Source organism: Schistocerca serialis, chromosome 1 (genome assembly GCF_023864345.2).
Source record: "Schistocerca serialis cubense isolate TAMUIC-IGC-003099 chromosome 1, iqSchSeri2.2, whole genome shotgun sequence".
NCBI lineage: Eukaryota > Metazoa > Arthropoda > Insecta > Orthoptera > Acrididae > Schistocerca > Schistocerca serialis.
The window spans coordinates 674,034,474-674,059,425 of NC_064638.1; the positions used below are offsets into that span (position 1 = coordinate 674,034,474).

Below are 24,952 nucleotides of genomic sequence, written 5' to 3' on the forward strand. Positions count from 1 at the left end.
CACTGTTCTTTCCAATCAATTTTCCAATTATTCAAGCAATTATTAATCCATTTCCACATACCTATTTAATTGTTACATCTGAAGATGACGTTAAATTGTCAAAATGGATATGTTAATGTTGTAGTAATTAGGAAATCTTGATGTAATAAATTAATACACTACGTTTATATTGTGTGATGCTGAATAATATGTAAAAGAAACTATTGCAATTAATTTGTCTCTGGTACTGAAAGAAATAATTATGGCAAAATTATCATATACTAGTGATCTGCTCCAGCTTGGCAGGAATAGCAGTAACTTTTAAGTATCAATGGCTGGACGATGTGTTTGGCACAGTGGTAATTTTATTTACGGGGCATGGCATAGAGTTATAACTAAAAGTCAGAGAACACCGTTAGATAGCTGAAAATCGTCACTTTCACATAAATAAAACAATGTAAGCAGCATGTGCCACTTGCCAGGATACAAGGGCGCCTAAAGGAATGAGCAGTCTGCCTGAATGCAACCCATCAACGATGCAAGCCACGCAACAAAGCATATCTCAGCCTCTGCAGCCACTCATTTATCAGTGGGATGGTCGCGCCATTCTGGCATGAGTATTAACATTCTGAATCCCTACAACAGTTCCTGAGAGTAGCCTTCACATATAGACAGAAAAAACACAGAGAGGGACTGAAATTCATAACTTTCGTCTCATTACCCAGTTATCTGACCAGGAACAGGCGACCTGCAGTTTAACATGGAATCTGAAACATATTTTCTTCCTGACGAATCTCCACATCAAAAGTTGCTCGGTTAAAAACAGAGTTAGAATATGTGGGCCAAGTGGGATTAAAACCTTAGACCTTTCAGTTAGAGAGTCCACACTTGACAGATTGTTCTTCTTTTTCTTTATCTTCTTTCTTTAAATATATAGTTCTTTGTTGTTATGCCACCAGTGGTCCTTTGTGGATGTTAAATGACATATTTCACATTCTATAAATGAGAACTCCACGCAGTTTTTTAAATTACATATGGTGGCCAGTTCCCTGACTGAAAACACTGAGCTACCATGCTGACACCACTAAACTACCAAACTCGACTTTTATTCGACTCTGGGAAAATGAGACCTACATGAAGTATGAACCTCGTTTCACTTCTGGTGAATGTCCGCTTAATTGAAGGGAGAATGATAGGTTAAAAGACAGCAAAAGATGTATGATCCGATCGGGATTTGATCCCGCGACCTTTTCGGTTTTCAGGCACATGCTAGAACACCTTGCCTGACCTGATTCAGCTCAAACTTCGCTACTGTGTGGAGTTTCGGCTGCTATACCCCTAGATAACAGTGCCATCATTTCCACAGCAGTGGCAGACTTTAATTCATCATAATTCAGTCAGTTTGCACGAAATACGTATAAATTATGCACTCGAAATTTCCTAATCAAGCCAGTCTATTAGTTGAAATGGGATCAAAATCCTTATGGTAGTTTTTGAGATTAGCCCCTACTACACACAAAAAGAAGAGAACAGGGAGCTTCAATTTCTATACAGGATGAGCTTTTTATCTTCAGAAAACGAAACATCTTACAAACTACGCATCAGGTTAAAAACGGAAAATACATGTTTAGCACTTTTAAAAAGGCTACCTGGAGGTGGAGTGGGGGAACTTTAAAATCTTAAATAGGAACATCTCATTTTTATTGTAGAATCAGATTCCATGGGAAAAATATGTAACTTCTGTATGCAATACTTTTTTTGTTGGATGATAGATGGTGCTGTAATCGACAAACAGAACAATTAATTTTGAAAACGGTATCTCGAGAAAAATGTATTGGATCAAAAACATAAACATAGACGTGTATGGTAAACAACTCAATGTTTTGCAGTTTCCTCCATTCTTTCAGAATTTGACATGATGTAATTGCATGCATGTTGATCCCCATTTCTTAAATATATTCTGTCATAATCAAACTGTAGCATCAGTTAGAATGCAGGCTATAATGGCAAAGAGAATATTGGATTGGTTTACAGTTATGGAGAACGTTGCAGTTTATAATCCAGTGCCAAAATGCGCAATAACATGATTCAGCATATTATCAATGCATGTCAGCAGATTACATAGGAAACAATTCCCATTTGTGTTGCAACAGTCCATGAGCAGACAAATAGGTGCGTCGAAGTGAGTAGCTACATGTTTGAACACTTACTGTGAAATGTGAAATACCCCCCACCCCCTCACCCATGACCCATGGACCTTGCCATTGGTGGGGAGGCTTGCGTGCCTCAACAGACAGCTTTAAATGCGAACATTTTTAGGTTAGGCTTTACCATGACTGTTACTGACAGTAAATGAAACAACAAGTTTACTGTTACGGTGACGTAACCGTAAACTTGTTGTTTCATTTAATACAGACAGCTTTACCAGAGGCGCGACCACAATGGAGGGGTATCTGTTGAGAGGCCAGACAAATGTGTGGTTCCTCATGAGGGGCAGCAGCCTTTTCAGTAGTTGCAGGGGCAACAGTATGGATGATTGACTGGTCTGGCCCTGTAACATTAACCAAAACGTCTTGCTATGATGGTACTGCAAACGGCTGCAAGCAAGGGGAAACTAAAGCCTAAATTTTTCCCAATGACATGCAGTTTTACTGTATGGATGGCGTCCTCTTGGATAAAATATTCCAGAGGTAATACAGTCCCCCATTCGGATCTCCAGCCGGGGTCTACTCAGGAGGATGTCATTATCAAGAGAAAGAAAACTGGCATTCTACAGACTGGAGCGTGGAATGTCAGATCCTTTAATCAGGCAAGTAGGTTAAAAAATTCAAAAAGGGAAATGGATATGTTAAAGTTAGATATAGTGCGAATTAGTGAAGTTCAGTGGCAGGTGAATACACAGGTGGCAGGTGGCAGGTGAATACACAGTTATAAATACAGAATCAAATAGGGGTAAAGCAGGAATCGGTTTAATAATGAATTAAAAAAAATAGGAACGTGGGTAAGCTACTACCGACAGCATAGTGAATGCATTATTGTAGCCAAGATAGACACAATGCCCACGCCTACTACAGTACTACAAGTTTATGTGCCAACTATCTCTGCAGATGATGAAGAGATTGAAGAAATGTACAATGAGATAAAAGAAATTATACAGATAATGAAAGGAGACGAAAATGTAATAGTCATGGGGGACTGTAGTTCGATAATTGGAAAAGGAAGAGAAGGAAAAGTAGTGTGTGAATATGGAATGAGGGTAAGGAATGAAAGAGGAATCCGCCTGGTAGAATTTTGCACTGAGCATAGCTTCACAGCTAACATTTGGTTCAAGAATCACGATAGAAGGATGCACACGTGGAAGAGGCCTGGAGACACTGGAAGGTTTCAGATAGATTTTATATTGATAAGACAGAGATTTAGGAACCACATTTTAAATTGTACGACATGGACTTTGATCACAATCTATAGGTTATGAACTGTAGATTAAAACTGAAGCAACTGCAGAAAGGTGGGAATTTAAGGGGATGGGACGTGGATTAACTGAAAGAACCAGAGGTTGTAGAGAGTTTCAGAGAAATCATTATGGAACAGTTGACAGGTTTTGGGGGAAGAAATACAGTAGAAGAAGAAAGGTAGATTTGAAAGATGAAATAATGAAGGCAGCAGAGGATCAAGAAGGTAAAAGGATGAGGGCTAGTAGAAATACTTGAGTAACAGAAGACATACTGAATTTAATTGATGAAAGGAGAAAATAGAAAAATGCAGTGAATGAAACAGGCAAAAAGGAATACAAACTTCTCAAAAATGAGATCAACAGGAAGTGCAAAATGGCTAAGTGGTGATGGCTAGAGGATATATGTAAGGATGTAGAGGCATATATTACTAGGGGTAAGGAAGACACTGCCTACAGGAAAATTAAAGAGACCTTTGGAGAAAAGAGAACCACCTGTGTGAATATCAAGAGCTCAGATGGAAAACCATTACTAAGCAAAGAAGGGAAAGCTGAAAGGTGGAAGGAATATATAGAGGGTTTATACAAGATCGATGTACTTCGGGGCAACATTATGGAAATGGAAGAGGATGTAATGAAGATGAAATGGGAGATATGATATTGTGTGAAGAGTTTGACAGAGCACTGAAAGACCTAAGTCGAAACAAGTCCCCAGGAGTAGACAACATTCTGTTAGAGCTAGTGATAGCATTGGGAGAGCCAGCCATTACAAAACCCTTCCATCTGGTGACCAAGATGTATGAGACAGGCGAAACACCTTCAGGCTTCAAGAGGAATATAATAATTCCAATCGCAAAGAAGGCAGGTGTTGACACATGTGAAAATTACCTAACTACCAAGTTAATAAGTCACAACCGCAAAATACTAACAGGAATTATTTACAGATGAATGGAAAAGCTTGTAAAAGCTGACTTCAGCAAAGATCAGTTTGATTCCGTCGACATGTTGGAAAACATGAGTCAATACTGAGCCTACAACTTATCTTAGAAGATAGATTAAGGAAAGGCAAACCTACGTTTGTAGGCATAGAGAAAGCTTTTGACAATGTTGACTGGAATTATCTCTTTTATATTCTGAAGGTGGCAGGCGTTAAATCCAGGGAGCGAAAGGCTATTTATAATTTGTGTAGAAACCTGATGGGAGTTACACAAGTCGAGTGGCATGAAAGGGAAGCAGTGGTTGGGAAGGTAGTGAGACAGGGTCGTAGCCCTTCCCCGATGTTATTCAATCTGTATATTGAGCAAGCAGTAAAGGAAACAAAAGAAAAATTCGGAGAAGGAATTAAAATCCATGGAGATGAAATATAAACTTTGAGGTTTGCCTATGGCATTGTAATTCTCTCAGAGACAGCAAAGGAACTGGAAGAGCAATTGAACGGAATGGGCAGTGACTTGAAAGGTGGATATAAGATGAACATCAACAAAAGCAAAACGAGGATAATGGAATGTAGTCGAATTAAATCAGGTGATGCTGTGGGAATTAGATTAGGAAATGAGATACTTAAGGCAGTAGATGAGTTTTGCTAAATGTAGACTGGCAATAGCAAAAAAGTGTTTCTGAGGAAGAGAAATTCGTTAACATCGAGTATAGATTTAGGGGAGAGTGGGGGAAATACACACACCTAAGCAAAAATCGATGTGAACCATTCGTTACGTCCTTAAAACCTGCGAAAATAAGTACATACCATAGAATGGACATTTCTCCACATATTCCAATCGTCTGTAAATAGTTATAGACAGTACCTTAATTTTGAACATTAAAATTAAAAGTGCAAATGCGTGGTATACCCGACCCATGAGGGTAATGACACGCAAAAGTACTGGGTAACAACATGTAAAACAAACAAACCATAAAAATGTACAATATTTGCTATTTTTATTTGTTTATTAGTTACTACAAATAGTAAACAGTATATTTAAGAACGAAGTAATGTAATTCTACTAACATCTCTTATAATTTTCGTTTTTTTTTTTTTTTTTTTTTTTGAAGTGGAAACAGTTCATTTTCTCATACCGTACAACAAAGATCGCACTTGGAACCTTTTGGAGTGTTCCAGCCACTACATTCTTCATGACTCCATCTGCTACAAGAAATACATCAGTACCATAGTTCTCCATCCTTCCCAAACTCTCTACAAACTAAACAGACATCTTCTGAAATCGCCACGTTTTTACCCCTTTCCCAAGACGTGGCTCCACCTATTTGTTTAACACCTTTAGGAGCCAAAATTCTCTCGGGCTTTTGTACTAATCTCGTTTTCCTGTTCTGTCGAAAATGTTGGGTTTCGTCCAAGTTTTGGACCCTCGGTATTTTTATCGTTCATTCTCGCTCGCAGAGTTGCTTCATCAATCCCGAAAGCTCTTGATACATCTCTTATTTTTCTTCCAGATTTGATGGCATCAAGAGCCTTACAAAGTTCCTCTTGCGTCCATTTTGCTTTCTGGGTTTTTCTTTTATAATATCTACCCATCTGAAATTTTAAAAAAACTCGTTAGTTTTGAAAATATAACCTGCAAGGGGGAATACCACGCACTTCAACAGCTGCGTGGCTTTACCCCACTGTAAGTTCAATGACTGACCTAAGCGTAACTCGGCAGCTAATTCAAATAGCGGGACAAATCTACAATTTAATTAAAGGTTTTATCTAGGGTTAGTAGTTGATACGCAAGAATTACATTAAAGCAACTTATAGTAGCACTTACCTTGCAAAATTCAGCTGACCAAAATTACATGAGACACGCCGAAAATAAACAATACTTCACTGCTCCAACAATGCCACTGGAAAATGGCTGGCATAAGCCGCGTAGTAGTTGTTACTCCTGCTGGCAGGGTGTAGCACCAACTGGGAACAGCTTGCGCCATTAAAACTGCGTAAATCAGCATGCGTGGGATTACCCACATGCATGTAATTCCCCCACCTTCCCCTAAGTGTCAGTAAGTCTTTTCTGAAAGTATTTGTATGGAGTGTAGTCTTGTATGGAAGTGAAACATAGACGATAAACAGTTTAGATAAGAAGAAAATAGAAATTTTCGAATTGTGGTGCTACAGAAGGATGCTGAAGATTAGATGGGGAGATCACATAACTAATGAGGAGGTACTGAATAGAACTGGAGAGAAGAGGAATTTGTGGCACAACTTGACTAGAAGAAGGGATCGATTGGTAGGACATGTTCTGAGTATCGCCAATTTAGTACTGGAGGGCAGTGTGTAGGGCAAAAATCATAGAGGGAGACCAAGAGATGAATACACTAAGCAGATTCAGAAGGATGTAGGTTACAGTAGGTACTTGGACATGAAGAAGCTTACACAGGATAGAGCAGCATGGAGAGCTGCATCCAACCAGTCTCTGGACTGAAAACTACAACAATAACAACTGTGAAATAATTCTTACACACAACCACTCCATTGGTGGGAGGTGAGAGGATACAACTGAAACGAACCCAGTTGATGACAGGTGAGATGACACATCTCAAACAAGCTTTTTCCACAGTTACTGAACATGTCTAGTTTTTGTTTCTTGATCCAATACATCCTTCATGACATAATACCACTTTAGAACTTTTATGTTATTTGCCGATTACAGTGCCATCTAACATGCAGCAGCAAAAGTGTTGGCTTGTGATCACGTCGCTTGTTGTGTCAAGATGGCAGCTGTTGAAGATAAACCCATTGTGAACTCCATATGTAATGGCAAAAAACGAGTGGGTAAGTGTTCTCCATGCGAGAAATATTGTACAATGTATGAACATTAGTATGTGCCGTGTCACATCTTAATAAAAACCACTAGAAGGAAAGAACAAGCAAATCCTTGTGAATGTTACAAGATGGCAGCGTGTATACAAACTGTGGTAAACTGCTCTGTAAATTTCGAGTTATTATCGTTAGTAAAGCATTGTTCATGTGACATTAAAGTGGAAAAAGGTATGTTCTTCAACGCATAAATGCTACCACACAAGTTGTTTTGTGAAATTAAACTTTGATAGAATCCCGTTCGTTGTAGTCAACTGTGTAACAGTCTTCAAGCAGCAAATGGAAATGTGCAGTGCTGGAATCGAACTAAATGTAATACATGAGCTTTTCTGTGATATAAAAATGATATAAATGCAGCTAGAAAATACATATAATTTCTGGAGAATTTAAAGCAGGTATTGAGGGATTCTCTTGAAAACGGAAACTGTGAATCAGAAAGAGTGTACAGCAGGCCTATGCCTAAAAAACAACAGAATAATTTCGCCATTCTAGAAGGTGTAAAAGCAAACTAGGAAGACTTTAATGATACTGATTGCCATCTGACATACGCTTCTGATATACGAAAATATAGCAATAGCATTGCCCCAAAAGGCAGTAATGGTAGAATTATGTACCTCAGGAAATAAATGTGTCGAAGTGCTGCTTGCTTTTGTGCATGTGGGTGGTTTGAGGATTGGGGAATGATAATGTCCATTGCTGTGGGTTTACGCTAAATTTCAATCATATGCCCATTGTTTTCTTTTTTGATTGTTATATCCAGAAAGTTAATTTAGTTGTTCTGTTCTATTTCAATTGCGAATTTTATATTTTTATGTATCTTGTTGATGTCAGTATGTAGTTTTTCAATTTTTGTTTGTGGTTCATCTATTAAGCAAAGGATATCATCCATATACCTGAACCAATATATGTTGTATTCTTTTGTGAAAATGATCTGTTCAATGGGGTTTACAAAAATATTTGCTAAGGTTCCTGAAACTGGAGACCCCATTGGCAATCCATCTTCTTGTAAATAAAATACATTTTGTTCTGTTATGAGCTTTATTAGTGTGCATATTTCTTTAATCTGTTCATCAGGGAGATGGCTATAAGTTTTCAAGTTCTTATGTATAATTTCTACTGTTTCTGGTACTGGTATGTCGGAATACATGTTTTCTATATCAAATGATAGGAGTGTTGCTGTGTCTGGCATTTTTATATCTTTTATTTGTTCTATTAGCTGTGTAGAGACTATTACAGTATTGCGTCCATATGTTTAACTTACCGTAATGCTAGTGGACGACTCAGCTGGTACTGACTAAGGTAGGGATAGGCGAAATCCAATAATGCTATCAATATATCGACAGTTTAAGTCTATTAAATCCATTGATGGGCTTGTTGCCTATCGATAGCGCATATTCCCTTGCCGTCATATGACTGAAAATCAAAATTTAAGAGGCGATCAAAAAGTTTCCGCTCGAAGGCCGGACACTCCAGAATCGGTACGTCAACCGACAGGTTAAGATAAATTAAGTGTGTTAACTGCATGAGGAGAGATCCGCCTGAGTTGGCGTAACTTCTGCGTTACGATATTTGCGGTTTGGGGGTGTACATTATCATGAAGGAGTACTTCCCAGCAGGCTGGTCAGTGCTGTCCAAGTTACATGGGCCGTGACAGGTGTTATCCTGTGGTATCATTGAGCAGATGTACGCATAACTGACAGCGTTAAGCTTATCTTTATTGTCGTGCTTGACTGTACTCAATAAAACTTGATTCAGCTTCAAGTGAAACGAAACCCAGTGAGATTCATGTAAATGCGAAAGAATACGTGGTTTAACGTTTACATCAGGTCCATTTTTATTATGACAGCAGTATAGTTACGCGTCCAACACTTCTCATAACAATGTTATTTCAGCTCAGGGTGCGTCATTTTAACTGACGCAGGAATCGCCTACGCCACTTGGATCCTGTAACTGGCGCTCTGTTGTGTCGCTGGATGACATTTCCGCTTATGGGTATTTTTGTAAAATTTTCAAGACAACCCCAACAACCCCTTACCCCTTTTACAGTACGTAATAGAGGCACTGGCGCCAGTCTGTCATCTGGAAACGAAAACAATCCAGTGAACACAGTCTATGTTTTAACGATTCGACAACATGAATAAATGCTGACCTAAACGACACTAATTCTCGCCCTTACCAGCCTACTCTTTTACTTTCGTTTAATGCTTATAAAACGGTGAAACCTAAACACAAACATTCTTTTGTAACATTTTCATAAGAATATTATTTACAAGACAAGAGATAGTCTTTAATGAGAACTCATTTTAAGTTTCATCATATGGACTAAAATGATGATGGTTATTCGATTCGGTATTACATTCCCGCAATTCAGTTTGTTTATTCGAGTCAGAAACGAAGAAAATACTTGGTAATTACCATTATAAAGAAATGAAAAAAGAATTATCTAACTACACTACTCTTGACCAAACCTTGTAAAATCTTGTACTCAGTGTTGCAAGCAGAAGATCTTCATCTCTGCAAGATGCAGATTATAGTTGACAATACTTTAGGTGCTCCATGGTAAGTGGTTTTTCTTAGTCACAGTTGGTGGTGTCCACAAGAAAATTTCTTTTGTTAGTGACCACTAGTACTAGATCCTTGTCTTATAGATTTTATCAGATGCATGATATTTCAGCAGGTCCTTCTAATTTTGTACGTTATTTATTTTCATGTTCTTGTAATCTGCAGTCAATTCGGATTAAAACGATTTTGAGGCGCTTTTTCTCAGGAAACGAGTAATAAGAAGAGAGGAAAACAAGACAACAGCAGAAAAACACGAAACTTCATGCTTTCTAGTTAAAGAAGTGGGAGAAATAATCGACATAAATTCTAAAAGTGGAAGATGTTTACAGGTGGTGTTTGTACTGAAAGGAGACAATGGTACATTAGTGGAATTCATATTGGTGAGAACTGATTCATTCTGGTGGTCCGAGTCCAATTTTTTGACTACTTTGTGATTTATTCGAAGGTGTATGACAAACTGCACCAAGTTGGCAGCGCACTACTGAAATGAAGTTAACTATGAAAGTTATAGTTTTGCGGAACAACAAGTGAAGACCATGAAGGATGGAAGGTTTTTCGCAATATACAGAAATATGTTTTGTAACATGTCCTACAGTGGTTCTGTTTCTTTGATACACGAATAGTAGCACATGGAATAGGAGTTCACAGACATAAATTCTGAGCACTAGTTGTTGCATTATGAATACGGACCTATTTGACAGGCACTGTACCATAACTTGCCCGGTACAAATTTAGCCGTCGTTGAAGTGTGGCATCGCCTTCGCTACTATTTAGTTTCGACACTCGAACAGAGAGGTGACTTTGGGCAACAACTTTTAAGTGTATAAGTTGAGGATCTTACCCAAGACGAGTTCCGGACGTTGAGGTTTGCGTCAACAATGCCGAGCTCCTCGAAGTTTCCGTACCCTGTGCCAGAGGCTCCGGGCCCTCCTTGCAGCCAGATGACGAGCGGGCGCGTGGCATAGTCGGACGTGGCAGTGGTGTAGTACAGCCAGTAGAACATGTGCGCCCCATCACGAACGTCTATGTAGCCCCAGTCCTGCTCGCCAGGACCGACGCCCTGTCGCCCTGTCAGCCAAAAAAAAAGGAGCTGGTAACAAATAGAACTCGTCATAGGTACCACTGCAACCCATTTTGTCTGTGTTGATTATGAATTCCGGGTCAAATGTATTAATAAACTGTGCTAACTCATTCTGGGAAACATCACTTACAGCTTCCAGGATAAAAGGCTATGGTCGTTACATAAAACTTTCTCCTAAATGTTTACCCTCTGCGGGAGATATCTTCAGAGGTAAAGTGGCAAACTGCAACCACAACTCGATGGAGAGTCGAATATATGGTCAGTGTAGAGGACATCACAGTCGATCACGTGACGTCCTCTATGAGATTATCTCTGGTATTGCCATCATTCCTGATTGAAAGTAATCGATCGTCATTCTTATGTTGCAATGTTTCCCAAATTGTATCTAATTTAACACCTTCCTCTTTTCTGTTAAAATTGTTATTGTGTTCATAAATCTCAACAGCCTCTCTAGACATATGCACATGATAATGTGACTTTTCGTTGTGACACTCGTCTCAGAGAATTTTATTTCAAGATCACTATCTTGGTAAAGATGTTGAGCTTCGACCGAATTATCCAAATGTCCCAAGCTGCAGTTCCTCTTGTGTTAAACCAAACGGGTGTTAACACTTCTTTTTGTGGTTACAATATAAGCCACTCCACAGGTACAAGGAATTTCATGTATACCTAATGTATCCAAAGGCTACCGTGTATCTTTTGCTGATCTTAATCTTTCTTTTATCTTGCTGGTGGGTCTGAAGGCAGTTTCCACACCATAGTTGTTCAACATATCCCTAATACGATCTGTAATCGTACTAATGAACGGAAAGAAACCTTTCCCAGTGGGTGGCCGTGTTTCTGATTCTTACCCTAGGCCGAAATGCTCGATCTATCTCCTTTGTCAGAATAACCGTTCTTCCTTAACGACGACCATAGACGTTCAAACTCATCTTTTATCAAGTTGATTCACAAAGTTTTTTCGCCCTATCTACCAGGGTTTTAATGACACGTCTTTTTTGTCAGTGGTGATGATTAGAATCTTTATGCAGGTAATGGTCAGTGTATGTGGGTTTACTGTATACTCAGTGGCCCAAGGTCCACTCCCCTAGCTTCATAATAGACACATCCAAGGAATTCAGTTGGCAATTATTCTCTGTCTCCACAGTAAACGGTATTTTCGGATTGATACTGTTGGGATGTATCCAAAAGGCATCCGATTCCTCTGCACTGTGAGTCCATACTATGAAAGTATCGTTAACATAACAATATCACCTGTCTGGTCTTTCACTGACAGTCTGCAAGCCCATTGTTCGAAGTTCTCCTTAAGGGGCTCCAGAACACCCTATACTTGCAATGTTAAAATAACGCTTATAAATTACATCTTTCCTCACAAAGTATTTGAGGTAGGAAGTTGAACTTTTTACAGATTATTTACTGGAATTTACAAAATTTTAGTTCAGTTATTAAAGATGATTTTTTTCAATTGTAATGAAAATTCACAACATTTTTTTGCAATTTTTTATTTATATATTCAAAAATATATAGTTTTTTGGAAAAAGGCTGTGTTAAATTATGCAGAAGGTACTGTGTAACATTTACTGAAAGTTTGAAACAAATATGTTTGGAAGATCCTTAGGAAACATGTAATTAGTATGAGAAAATAAAAGTTTTGGGAATCGAGCGACAAAGATTGGAGTAACTTTTTAGTGCATTCCAGGTCCATAGGATGGATTATCTTCATCCTCTGCAAACTCCTCCTCCAGCTTCCTCTTGTTCCTCCTCCTGTTTACTCTTGCTTGTATTTCTAGACTCTTTACAGCCCTGTCTGCAGCCCGAAGGCGTTTCTTGTCTAAAGCAAGCATCGCTTGTTGTTGTGTTCGTAGATTTTGCTAACATTTTCTTCAGTTGCAGTTACTGCAACACTGTTCCAAAAGGTGGTCATGTATGAACACTTATCACATTTCAGTTGTATTTCACTAGCAAGTCCTACGTGCTTTATTATGGAGAGTTCCAGACCAACTTCACTACAATGAATACATCTTACACAGTTTGAAAATATTCCTTTGAGAACCGACATATCAAATATTTCATTCACATCCAATTCGCCCATAAAACATTCATAGTTTTCACTCATTGAACCAAGCTTCTTTTGTGAAGTATTTTCTTTCCCTCTTTGACTGCTATGGGCAGGTGTACTGGAGAGGTTAGGTTCACTCACTTGGTTATCGTCTTTATTGTTTACAGTAATAACACATACCTTTGGCTTCCAACATTTCTCCTTTTCTTAAAAGCCTTCAGAGGATTTCTAATAACTTTACTTTTACTCATTATTATACTTCAACAAAACAGAGACTCAAGAAACAGAATTAATTACGAATATTTTCGAGACAACGACAGAGTAAATAAACATGAGACAATCGACAATCACACCAGCGATATATATTGAACCATCACAGGTTAGCCACAACACATACTTTATCTCACATCACTAAAATGTACCTGATGAACACGGACGTTAATAATAACACCATTTGACAGCAGTTTAACAGCGCACAGTGGGTCACGGCCATGTAGAACACATTTCAAAAAAAATTTAAAAATAGTTGTAGTCTTCGGAATTGAATAAATTATATATCTATTAAAAGGTAATAGTCTGCAGATTCAGAAAACGCAAAAAAGTAAAAATTGAACTTTTCATGATTTTGAGCCTTTCCGGAGCCCCTTAAGTTCAAACACCAGCCACTTCCATTCCTCCACTACTGCCACTATAGTTAGCTTTGCAATTATTTTCATGTGTACCTTTATATTTTTGTGGACATCTACAATACTTTGATATTACTGCTACATCTAAAACTTTCCCTGTATATATACTGGTGGCAGATACTACACCATGAAGAGATGTGTGTCCCCATTTATGCCAGGTACAATCGAACGCTGCAGTCAAATCTCTGTTACCATTATTTTCCATTACTGCCTCTTCCACAGCGTTCTTCATAGGTTCTATACAGACATCTTCTACTTTAGACCCTATTAATTTATTATAGTTCGTAAACTTGGTTGGGGGATTTGGAAGATTCATGATGCCACAGAAAATTGCACCTGCAGTAGCACCCTTACCAACTGAACGCAAGGAATAAACAAATCTAATGTTGTGTTCGTAGATTTTGCTACCATTTTCTTCAGTTGCAGTTACTGCAACACTGCTCCAAAAGGTGGTCATGTATGAACACTTATCACATTTCAGTTGTATTTCACTAGCAAGTCCTACGTGCTTTATTATGGAGAGTTCCAGACCAACTTCACTACAATGAATACATTGAGCCTTTCCAGAGCCCCTTAAGGGGCTCCAGAAATGCTCAAAATCATGAAAAGTTCAATTTTTACTTTTTTGCGTTTTCTGAATCTGCAGACTATTACCTTTTAATAGATATATAATTTATTCAATTCCGAAGACTACAACTATTTTTAAATTTTTTTTAAAATGTGTTCTACATGGCCGTGACCCACTGTGGCGCTGTTAAACTGCTGTCAAATGGTGTTATTATTAATGTCCGTGTTCATCAGGTACATTTTAGTGATGTGAGATAAAGTATGTGTTGTGGCTAACCTGTGATGGTTCAATATATATCGCTGGTGTGATTGTCGATTGTCTCATATTTATTTACTCTGTCGTTATCTCGAAAATATTCGTAATTAATTCTGTTTCTTGAGTCTCTGTTTTGTTGAAGTATAATAATGAGTAAAAGTAAAGTTATTAGAAATCCTCTGAAGGCTTTTAAGAAAAGGAGAAATGTTGGAAAGCCACAGGTATGTGTTATTACTGTAAACAATAAAGACGATAACCAAGTGAGTGAACCTAACCTCTCAAGTACACCTGCCCATAGCAGTCAAAGTGGGAAAGAAAATACTTCACAGAAGAAGCTTGGTTCAATGAGTGAAAACTATGAATGTTTTATGGGCGAATCGGATGTGAATGAAATATTTGATATGTCGGTTCTCAAAGGAATTTTTTCAAACTGTGTAAGATGTATTCATTGTAGTGAAGTTGGTCTGGAACTCTCCATAATAAAGCACGTAGGACTTGCTAGTGAAATACAACTGAAATGTGATAAGTGTTCATACATGACCACCTTTTGGAACAGTGTTGCAGTAACTGCAACTGAAGAAAATGGTAGCAAAATCTACGAACACAACATTAGATTTGTTTATTCCTTGCGTTCAGTTGGTAAGGGTGCTACTGCAGGTGCAATTTTCTGTGGCATCATGAATCTTCCAAATCCCCCAACCAAGTTTACGAACTATAATAAATTAATAGGGTCTAAAGTAGAAGATATCTGTATAGAATCTATGAAGAACGCTGTGGAAGAGGCAGTAATAGAAAATAATGGTAACAGAGATTTGACTGCAGCGTTTGATGGTACCTGGCATAAACGGGGACACACATCTCTTCATGGTGTAGTATCTGCCACCAGTATGTATACAGGGAAAGTTTTAGATGTAGCAGTAATATCAAAGTATTGTAGATGTCCACAAAAATATAAAGGTACACATGAAAATAATTGCAAAGCTAACTATAGTGGCAGTAGTGGAGGAATGGAAGTGGCTGGTGTTGCCAGTATATTCCAGCGTTCTGAGGCGTGTGATAAAGTGCGATATGTTAATTACCTTGGTGACGGTGATTCTAAAAGTTTCAAACATGTTCAAGGACTGAAGCCCTATGGTGATGATGTTGTAGTGCAGAAATTTGAGTGTAGTGGACACGTACAGAAGCGAATGGGAACAAGACTTCGGCGACTGAAAGCTTCGTACAAAAAACAAAAACTCAGTGATGGTAAAGGGTTGGATGGGAAGGGAAGGTTAACTGACAGTGTAATTGACAAAATACAGAACTATTATGGAATGGCTATTAGGCAAAATACACAAAGTGTCGACGAAATGAAGAAGGCTGTTTGGGCTCTTTTTTTTCATACTTCTTCAACCTATGAAAATCCCCAACATAGCTTGTGTCCCAAAGAAGACGACAGTTGGTGTAAATGTAACAAAGGATTGCTAACTGGTGAAGTGTACACTCAAAAGCATAGTCTGCCTCATGCAATAATGGAGGTGATAAAACCTATTTTCAGAGACTTAGCAGCACCTGAACTGTTGAAAAAGTATATTCATGGAAAAACTCAAAACCCCAATGAAAGTGTAAATAGTGTTATATGGTCGAGAATCCCCAAGACTGTATTTGTTGGAATAGAAACACTTCACTTTGGTGTGTATGATGCTGTTGCGACTTTCAATGATGGCAACATTGTAAGGTGCAAGGTATTTAGAAATATGGGAATGAAGATAGGTTCTAACATGGTACGAGCGATGCTTGCTTTAGACAAGGAACGCCTTCGGGCTGCAGACAGGGCTGTAAAGAGTTTAGAAATACAAGCAAGAGTAAACAGGAGGAGGAACAAGAGGAAGCTGGAGGAGGAGTTTGCAGAGGATGAAGATAATCCATCCTATGGACCTGGAATGCACTAAAAAGTTAATCCAATCTTTGTCGCTCGATTCCCAAAACTTTTATTTTCTCATACTAATTACATGTTTTCTAAGGATCTTCCAAACATATTTGTTTCAAACTTTCAGTAAATGTTACACAGTACCTTCTGCATAATTTAACACAGCCTTTTTCCAAAAACTGTATATTTTTGAATATATAAATAAAAAATTGCAAAAAAATGTTGTGAATTTTCATTACAATTGAAAAAAAAATCATCTTTAATAACTGAACTAAAATTTTGTAAAATCCCTGTGTTAAGTTGTAGCCCATATTCAAATAAATAATCTGTAAAAAGTTCAACTTCCTACCTCAAATACTTTGTGAGGAAAGATGTAATTTATAAGCGTTATTTTAACATTGCAAGTATAGGGCGTTCCGGAGCCCCTTAAACAAATTGGCCTCAGCCAGGCTAAGAGGACTGTCCATAGCCACCCGATCAATATGTTCATAAAAATAATTATTGAATTGAAAATAGGCCATGATGTGGCATTGTCGGAATAACTCCACAATATCTGCTGGAGAAAAATCCGCCATATGTGAGATAGCTTCGTTCACTAGAATCAAGGTATGTAAGTTATGATACAATATCAAAACTAACAGCCATCACCACATCTATTAGTGGAAATGAAATAAAGGTATTTTAGAATTTATAAGACGTGAAGTGTGAGCATAAACTAACTATGTACAAATAATAAAACGAGTAAACTTGTAGAATAGCAAAGCAGAAGACGCATATTCATTTAATTTTGACTTGCATTGTATGTGATACTTCAGTATTAGGTAACAGTCACAAATCTTGTCACTAACGTAAGGGTTGCGATAGATCTTAAAAACAAATACTTACTGAGACTAATTAAATAACAGAGTGTGTAGTTAAATACATTCTCTAATTATATTTAAAGATCTTGATGAACACCAATGATTTCTACGTTTTTCACAGGTGCCAAAGTAGCCATTGCCTTTCAAAGATCAAAGTGATCTTGATTCAAGTATTTCTAAATTCATTGCCTGTGAGCTGAAGGGTTCTGAGCTCAAAACGAGAACACAATATTAATTAAGAAGGGCTAAGAAACCACAAACGCCATTATCCCATCTGGTATCTGATTCAGCTCTTTTAGTATGCAGTTTTTGTATTTCAAAACCCATTCGAAATCTGAAAAAGAGAAAAAACAAGTACAAGCAATGCAACACCCATGTTTAAATTGTACCTACTTTCATCAGTGACAACAATTCCTTTTTCCCATCGCCTGTAGGGTCATGTTAGAAATGGGCACTCAGGCAGGCAGCAGTAAGGAACTCAAATGTTACTGTGCATTACTTTTTGTATGCTAATAATATTTGAAACAGTTTAGTTTACATCATACAAAACGTGTGGGTCATAATTTAAATCGCCATTTAATATATTTTAATGCTGGTATCTGTAACAAAGCAGATTTGGCCGTCACCATATACTTTGTCTTTTATACTCCTAATTACAATAGCCAGGATCCATCCTAGTTTTTTTTCTTTTATTGCTGTTATTCTTCCCAAAAATGTTGATGATAGAATCCCTTATCTGAGTGTGTATTAATGAATTTACGAACTACTTTAAATTAGTTTCCTCTGTGAAGCCTATTTATTCAGATTATGTTATTCACTGTTCTGAACGTTTTGTATTAATTATTTTTGCTGCAAATGACTTACTTCAAAAGTTATTGTATTTCAAAGTTTTCTATCTAGAAGGCATCCATAAAAATCTAGTGAGGTAATAGATAGATTCACAAAAGTAGATTATCTCTAAACTGTAGACTAATTTTTGGTCGTTTCAATGACATGTTTGTTTTAGCTCAAACCTAATTAATTTAGGAGATATAATTAATTAAAGACCTAAACCAGCCCAAACTTCCAGCTCATATTGTGACCAAACCACTATAAATTTCTTGCACATGTTAACATGCCACTGATGTGCCAAGTGACGCCAATAAAAAATACATGATTGCCATAATTAAGAACTACATAATTTTTAATATTCAAATACTAAAAATCAATGTGGATGCAATGTCTTAAATGTCAAATATTCCATACTACCAGGTCTTGGTCCCCCTACAAACTATCGTATGGTGGCTATTTGTAACTATTTAGGCATGGAATACTTTCTTTAGAGTTGACAGTCATATTTTAGACACTAATTTGCTGAGGTGTGTATGTATGTGGAAAATAACATTGCAATATTTGATGTAACCATTGGACATTTTTATGTTGGAGATGTATTGATAGTTTTGCAGACATTCTAGACAGAACTCACACATAACTGCTTCATATTACTAATTCGTTAATTATAACATGTAAGCAAATGTTGGTTTTTAATTATTTATGGAGAGTGTATTTTACGCTCATTCTAATATTCTGATATACTTATATAGCTTTCAAAGGAATTTGATGATGCGACTGATGTGTCAGTCCACAGACTATTTTTTGAAGTCCGTAATGAAAACACAGTTGTCAACATTTTCGTCATTTCACTCAATTCAAATAGTTTTTATGGTTCTGTACCTCTGTTAGCGAAAAGGGAACCCTTGTAGGATCATCTTGTACTTCTGTCTGTCTGTCTGTGTGACTGCAAAGACCAACTTTCCTTGGAGCAGGTAGAGGTATCGAGTTGAAATTTATGTCACAAACTAGGATCTGTGATTCCTTGGCAGTGTAAAAAATTTAAGCCTCTAAATCATGTAGTTTAATGATATGGCTATTTATGTAACACATTTTGATACAAACTCCCTGAACAAAACCTACAGGGTACTTTTCATTGTTCTACAGTCATGAAATTTGACAAGAAGCAAGGCTTAACGTTAGAAGCAAAGGAAAAAATTCGAAAATTGTTAATGTATAATTATATTAGATAAAAATATTTTTTGCCATTTGTTGCACGTCTGTCAGTTAATACCTCTTTTTCCTGGGAACAGTCAGGGGTATCAAATTGCAATTTATGTCATTTACTAAGGTCTATGATCACTTGGCAGTGTAAAATACTTAAGCTTCTAAATTAATGCAATCAAAAGATACGGCAATGTGTGTCATATATTTTGATACTTACAGACTCACCAAAACTAATAGGTGAACTATGTATATACGTGTCGGGCCTGGTGGGTTAATAATTAAGTGTGTGGCTGGTAACCGAGAGGTCGAGGGATCGGATTTCGATCAGACCACGGGGTTTTCAGTCTTCGTTTTAACCTATTCTTCACCTCTAAATGATGAGAGGAGTCGCCAGAAACAACACATGGTTTGGATTCCATTTTAAACACTAGGTCCACTTTTACCAGTTGGATTACTGGGGTAGATCAGGAACGTGCAAGTTGCCAATGTTGCGTCCAATAGGAAGACTTAGACCAGTCCACTTAACCATACGAAATTATTGTTATTATCTGTATGCACAATTTAGTTTGCATGGAACCCTCAGAATCCAAGTCCTTACTGGCACTTGTTTGGTTTTTAAGGTGTATGACACATTTTTTGATAAATAATTCAGGTCATTTGGATATTTTTCAGCACATCTCAGAGGGAGTTGCATTGGAATTGCTAGGTTCTGTTTGGAGGAGAGGAGAAGAGAGGGAGCTGATACATTATGCAGTTAGTGTGTGTTTGTGTGTGTATGTACATATGTCCACTTACGTAATTCAGAGACAGATGTTCTACGGCATTATCTTGGACTTAGGTGACTAAGAACGTTACATAGTATCTTTGCACTTTTCATTTTTACACATAATTTTAATACTGTGCTTTGACTGACTAGAGAGGGGCCGGAATTTGTTTTTTTCAAGGTTGGCGAAACACTCTGTTGGGTCCAGATTCGCTACTGCCCTCTGTGGAGAAGCAAGCACTGTGGGTACATGGCAATGGTGACGAGTGAACGAGATCGATTCTTCCCTGACACTCGGCCAAGGCCAAGCCTGCCGCACTTAATGTATGCTCGAGCATTTAAACAAACCATTGGAAAATGATCTAAAGTAAAACTAAATATTTAAATAATATCACAATACTTTCCCAGATGACGTGGAACATATTTTACAAATTTTAAGTTTCAACATGATCCGCTGATTAGTTTCTACAAAAGTCCGGTTCTTACTAAGTTTGAAAAGCGCAAAAGATTAAATATAGAAAGTTGTAATTTTAGATTTAGGTTTCATTTTATTTAGAAACACACAGCAAAGCTTTTATGGATTTGCTTTTTCTTATGTTTCAAGCTATTAAGTAAAAACTGATTTTTGTGCTAATATTTATAAAATCATGTTAGATTAACTAGCTTCTAGAAGTAAGTTACAAGATAAACTTACAGCGTTGTGTTAATTAGAAGAAATGATGCAACTGAACCAAATTGCAAGACAATTATGTAACTTTACAGGGATACGGGCAATAGAATACAGACAGTTCAGATGTTGCAATCTACCCTTGGTTCTGTTAGAAAAAATCTGGAAGTCAGAATTTAATACTTATCTAACTGGTATTTTTCTAGAATATAAATAGAGTATAATATTGCTCATAGAAAAATTGGGAAAGTTGTTAGTTTTCGATTAACGATAGTATGTAAGACCTTGTAGACAGAAAGGGTGCTATATGAGCTCTGCTGTAGGCACTTAAGGTGTTCTACTACAGGTGCTGTTTTTGCCGTCTGGTGCGAAACTGCATCAACGGTATAATGGAACCACTGTAACATTACATAGACTTTCATCCGATCGTCATCAGCCGCCGTTGGTGTGTCTCGCTATGCTTCAGGCTGTGTCGTACTTCTGTCCGCAGCCATGTACACAGAGCCTCAGATGGCACTGAAGAAGACTGACATGAGTGTTTATCGATCAAACTGGGTACCGCGCATTTTTGTGCAAATGTGTAGAGGTGGACTTTGGTGGATTGGTAATTCACTGGAAAGCCTGTTTTTAGATCCAATGTTTTTTATTTTGTGTGTCGCCTGTACTGCTGTAGGTACCACGTTGCATTCACCACATATAAAGCGAGGAAATAACTGTACCTAATTAAGAGAGGGAGCGATAATTAGCAGTACTTTGAACTTCGTCTGGAGGTCGCCTCTAAACTGTATTGAGTGTTGACTATGACAGGAAAACTTAAATGATTACAAAAATTTAGTTTGTGTGTGTGAATACACTAATTTGTTAAAACAGTAAACATTCATTTTTTATTCTTTTGGGTCATAAATAGCGTGATAGAACCTTTTATTCCAGTTCGACGAGCTGGGTTGTGGACTGATCGGTTGGAAATTATGGGCAGTTACTGTATGGTGTCTGCACAAATAATTTTCAGGCTCTCGTAATCGGCATTGCTGTTTAAAATCACACGAACTCGTACTAAACGCCTCCAAAACAAACAATATCCCATGAAGCAGTAACAAAACTTTTAATCCATGTCACATAGGTGCAGATCGGCCTGGGAAAATAAACGGTGAAAGGGATCGGCGTAGAAACTGTACTCGGCACGCACACTTAGAATACCGAAATGAAACATATAGAAGCAGGATTCAGTGAAAGAAACAGTAGGAACAGTGTAATGGTTTCTTTGCGAATGTGAGCCTGGGAGTGAATGCTATCTACAGCGACCTTGAATGTGTTAAAAGGAAAGGAGACGACGTCACATTAGAGCAATCGTTGGCACTGAGTGCGGATGGAGACAGTGTGTTATCAAAGTGCTGCACAGATCTACAGCCTGCTGTGTGTGCTCACCAGTTCCAGACCCCCTCCCCAGCGCTACTACAGTAAGCCACACCCGCCATCATTAACAGCAGCGCAGGTACTGATGCTGCCTGTATTACCTTGTGAGGTGTCCTATCACTATTGCTGGTATAACATGCAAGCATTGGTCACCAAGGTCAATACTTTACCTCAAGACTACTTGAGACTTATTTATTGCTTTTAGAAAATTATCGGTGATAGAATCTACAGTAAAAGGTGATGTGAAAGTTAAAATTGGACCACTCGCTGACGCATGATCAGTTAGAAATAAAAACTAGATATGTGGTTTATTTGAAAGTAGGGACATGATCACAATAAGTATAAGATAGTGACAGTGAATTTGATGATTCAGGAATTCAGATTAGTCTGATAATGTAATGGACTGTATCGAGACTGGGTAATATGCCAAATAGGATCCAGTTACTATGTGCTAATATTCAGTCTGTCAACGAAGAGTTAAAATCCAGTAATAATGAACAGCAAAGTAAAATAGAATCTAGTAATAGGGAATTAATGAATAATTTAAAGCATGAATAGGAATCTAGTAAAAAAGGAATAAAGGAGGAAATGAATTAAAAATGGATGGTTCAAATTTTAAAATTGATTCCAATCATGAATCGAAAATGAAAGTGTGATCATAGTTATCCAAATTGGATAACCGTTTTAAAGCAGAAATTGGTTAGGTTCGCACCTAAGTGTAAATGTAATTGGAAGTGAAAAGACCATCTTAGCTGGAAGTAGACTGAAAAATATTTTCTTGATGACTTTCATGAGACTCTTGTACAAAATGAAATAAATCGGCCTATCATACAGTTGAATGTTTCAGGTATAATAGTTAAAAAATTGGTTCAAATGGTTCTGGACACTATGGGACTTAACATCGAAGGTCATCAGTCCCCTACAACTTATAACTACTTAAACCTAACTAACCTACGAACATCACACACATCCATGTCCGAGGCAGGATTCGAACCTGCGACTGCAACAGTCCCTCGGTTCTGGAATGAAGTGCCTAGAACCGCTCAGCCACGATGGCCGGCAGGCATAATAGTCCTCTGTCTTCTTGATAGTGACACCAAAGCAAATACATTGTCCCTAACACTCTTTGATTCTATTCTTAACAGGGATAAGTTAGTGGATAGTGGAAAAATATCTACCCTGACAAAACAAGAAGCTTTGATACGAAGGGTATAAGAGGTGTAATTATTGATCATCCTTGTTTAATTGTACCAGGTTTAAATGTGGATACTTTAACTCTATTGATTTCTTATGTAAGTACAAAGGAATAATTGGCTTAGATCAGACCCAAGTAGTGATAATATTGTCAAACTCTGAGGTAATTACTGTGCCTTTCATTGGAAAGCATGTTGTTAATAGTAAGCAAATTTTGGAGAAACCCACCAGATTGATGAAAAACTGGGGCACATGGAGGAAGATACTGAATTCAGTAGCAATATTCAGAATGCAGATGAGAGGGAGAAAATAGAGGCTAACGTATGTCAAACACATATCTACTGAACAAAGGGCAGAATTGAGATAAATGTTGACCATTATAATGTATTTTTGAATAGCCTACATATGGTAAAAGGTCATGAGTGTCATTCAGATGTAAAGACTCAGCAATATTTTTTCAAAAGATCCTACTAGACTCACGTTTCTCAGCAGGAAGGCGACAAGAAAGTACATGTATACCAGTGACCATTTAGAATAACACAGACGCCACTTGAAAACGCTTATAGATTTGTCTGCACATAGAGAACGAAAGAGTTGGGACTCGTAAACACTGTAGGTTTGAAAAAATTTATAGATAACAGCAATTAAGAGTCTTTAGGAAATCTGCCACTCTTTGGCAGATAAACAGTTTGGCGAACTGTGCAGCCGCAGCTGCATGAAACTTTATTCCCACGTCCAGGTCTTATTCCTTCTTCTTGTCATTCCTATCAGTAGAGAGGAATCTGACAGAAGACACTGTTGGGTGGATACACAGTTTGGAATACTGTGCAGTCCCAGCAGAATAAAATATTTTGTCCACTTTCAAGTTTCATTTCTTCCTCTTTTCTAAATGTAGTTCATAAGAATTATATGTCTTCATGCAGGTATAGAGGCTATTACTGTGTAAGGGCTTACTAGTGTAAGAATTATTTACCGATTTTGATGCACCAGATTTGTGACATAGCAACCATGAAAGGAGAGTTCCCATTAGTCGATTTAAAATTTTGATTGAAATTCTGTAACCTCTGGACAAGAGAGAAAATATAATATCGAATAAAGGTTGAAAAATCTTAAATTGGGATTAATAAGAAGATATTCAAATAATTTGCATAAAATATTGTAAGATATGTCTGAAATAACAGACGCAGTTTTGATCCTGCAGCCACTGAGAAACGAGATATAAAGGAATTATTGCCATTAGCTGCCAGAGTACATTGATTTAAATCGATGGGGAAAGTTGAAAATTTTTGCCAGACTGGGATTCGAACCCATATCTCCCACTTACTAGGTAGATCCACTGATCACCGCACCATCCAGACACAGTGGTCACTGCAACTGCAGTGTGTGCAGGTCGCACAGTGGTCAGTGCATCTGCCTAGTAAAGAGGAGATCCAGGTTCGAATCCTGGCCGACCACAACTTTTCAACTTTCCCTATTGGTTTAAATCAATGCCCACTGGCAAAATGTCGTTAAGTCCTTTGTGCCTTGATTGATAGTGGCTGTGGGATCCAAATTGTGTCAGTTCTTTTAAACATGTCCAAAAGAACAAACACAATATATAGAATTCCCGTGAGGGCGACCAAGTCATCAATTCTGTGCAGATGCAGACCATGTTCGA

At 37.7% G+C, this 24,952-nt stretch overlaps 1 protein-coding gene across 1 annotated transcript in view; it reads right to left on the reverse strand.

Annotated features, from left to right (window-relative positions):
* Positions 1–17,358, reverse strand: part of LOC126423201 (retinoid-inducible serine carboxypeptidase-like) — a 123,037-nt gene extending 105,679 nt beyond the window's left edge. The window contains exons 1-3 of the mRNA XM_050087248.1: positions 17,332–17,358; positions 17,089–17,227; positions 10,645–10,925 (exon numbers count right to left, since the gene is read on the reverse strand). Coding sequence (XP_049943205.1) covers positions 10,645–10,925; positions 17,089–17,227; positions 17,332–17,358 — 447 coding nt within the window. The remainder of the gene's footprint in view (positions 1–10,644; positions 10,926–17,088; positions 17,228–17,331) is intronic.
* Between the last annotated feature and the right edge of the window lie 7,594 nt (positions 17,359–24,952).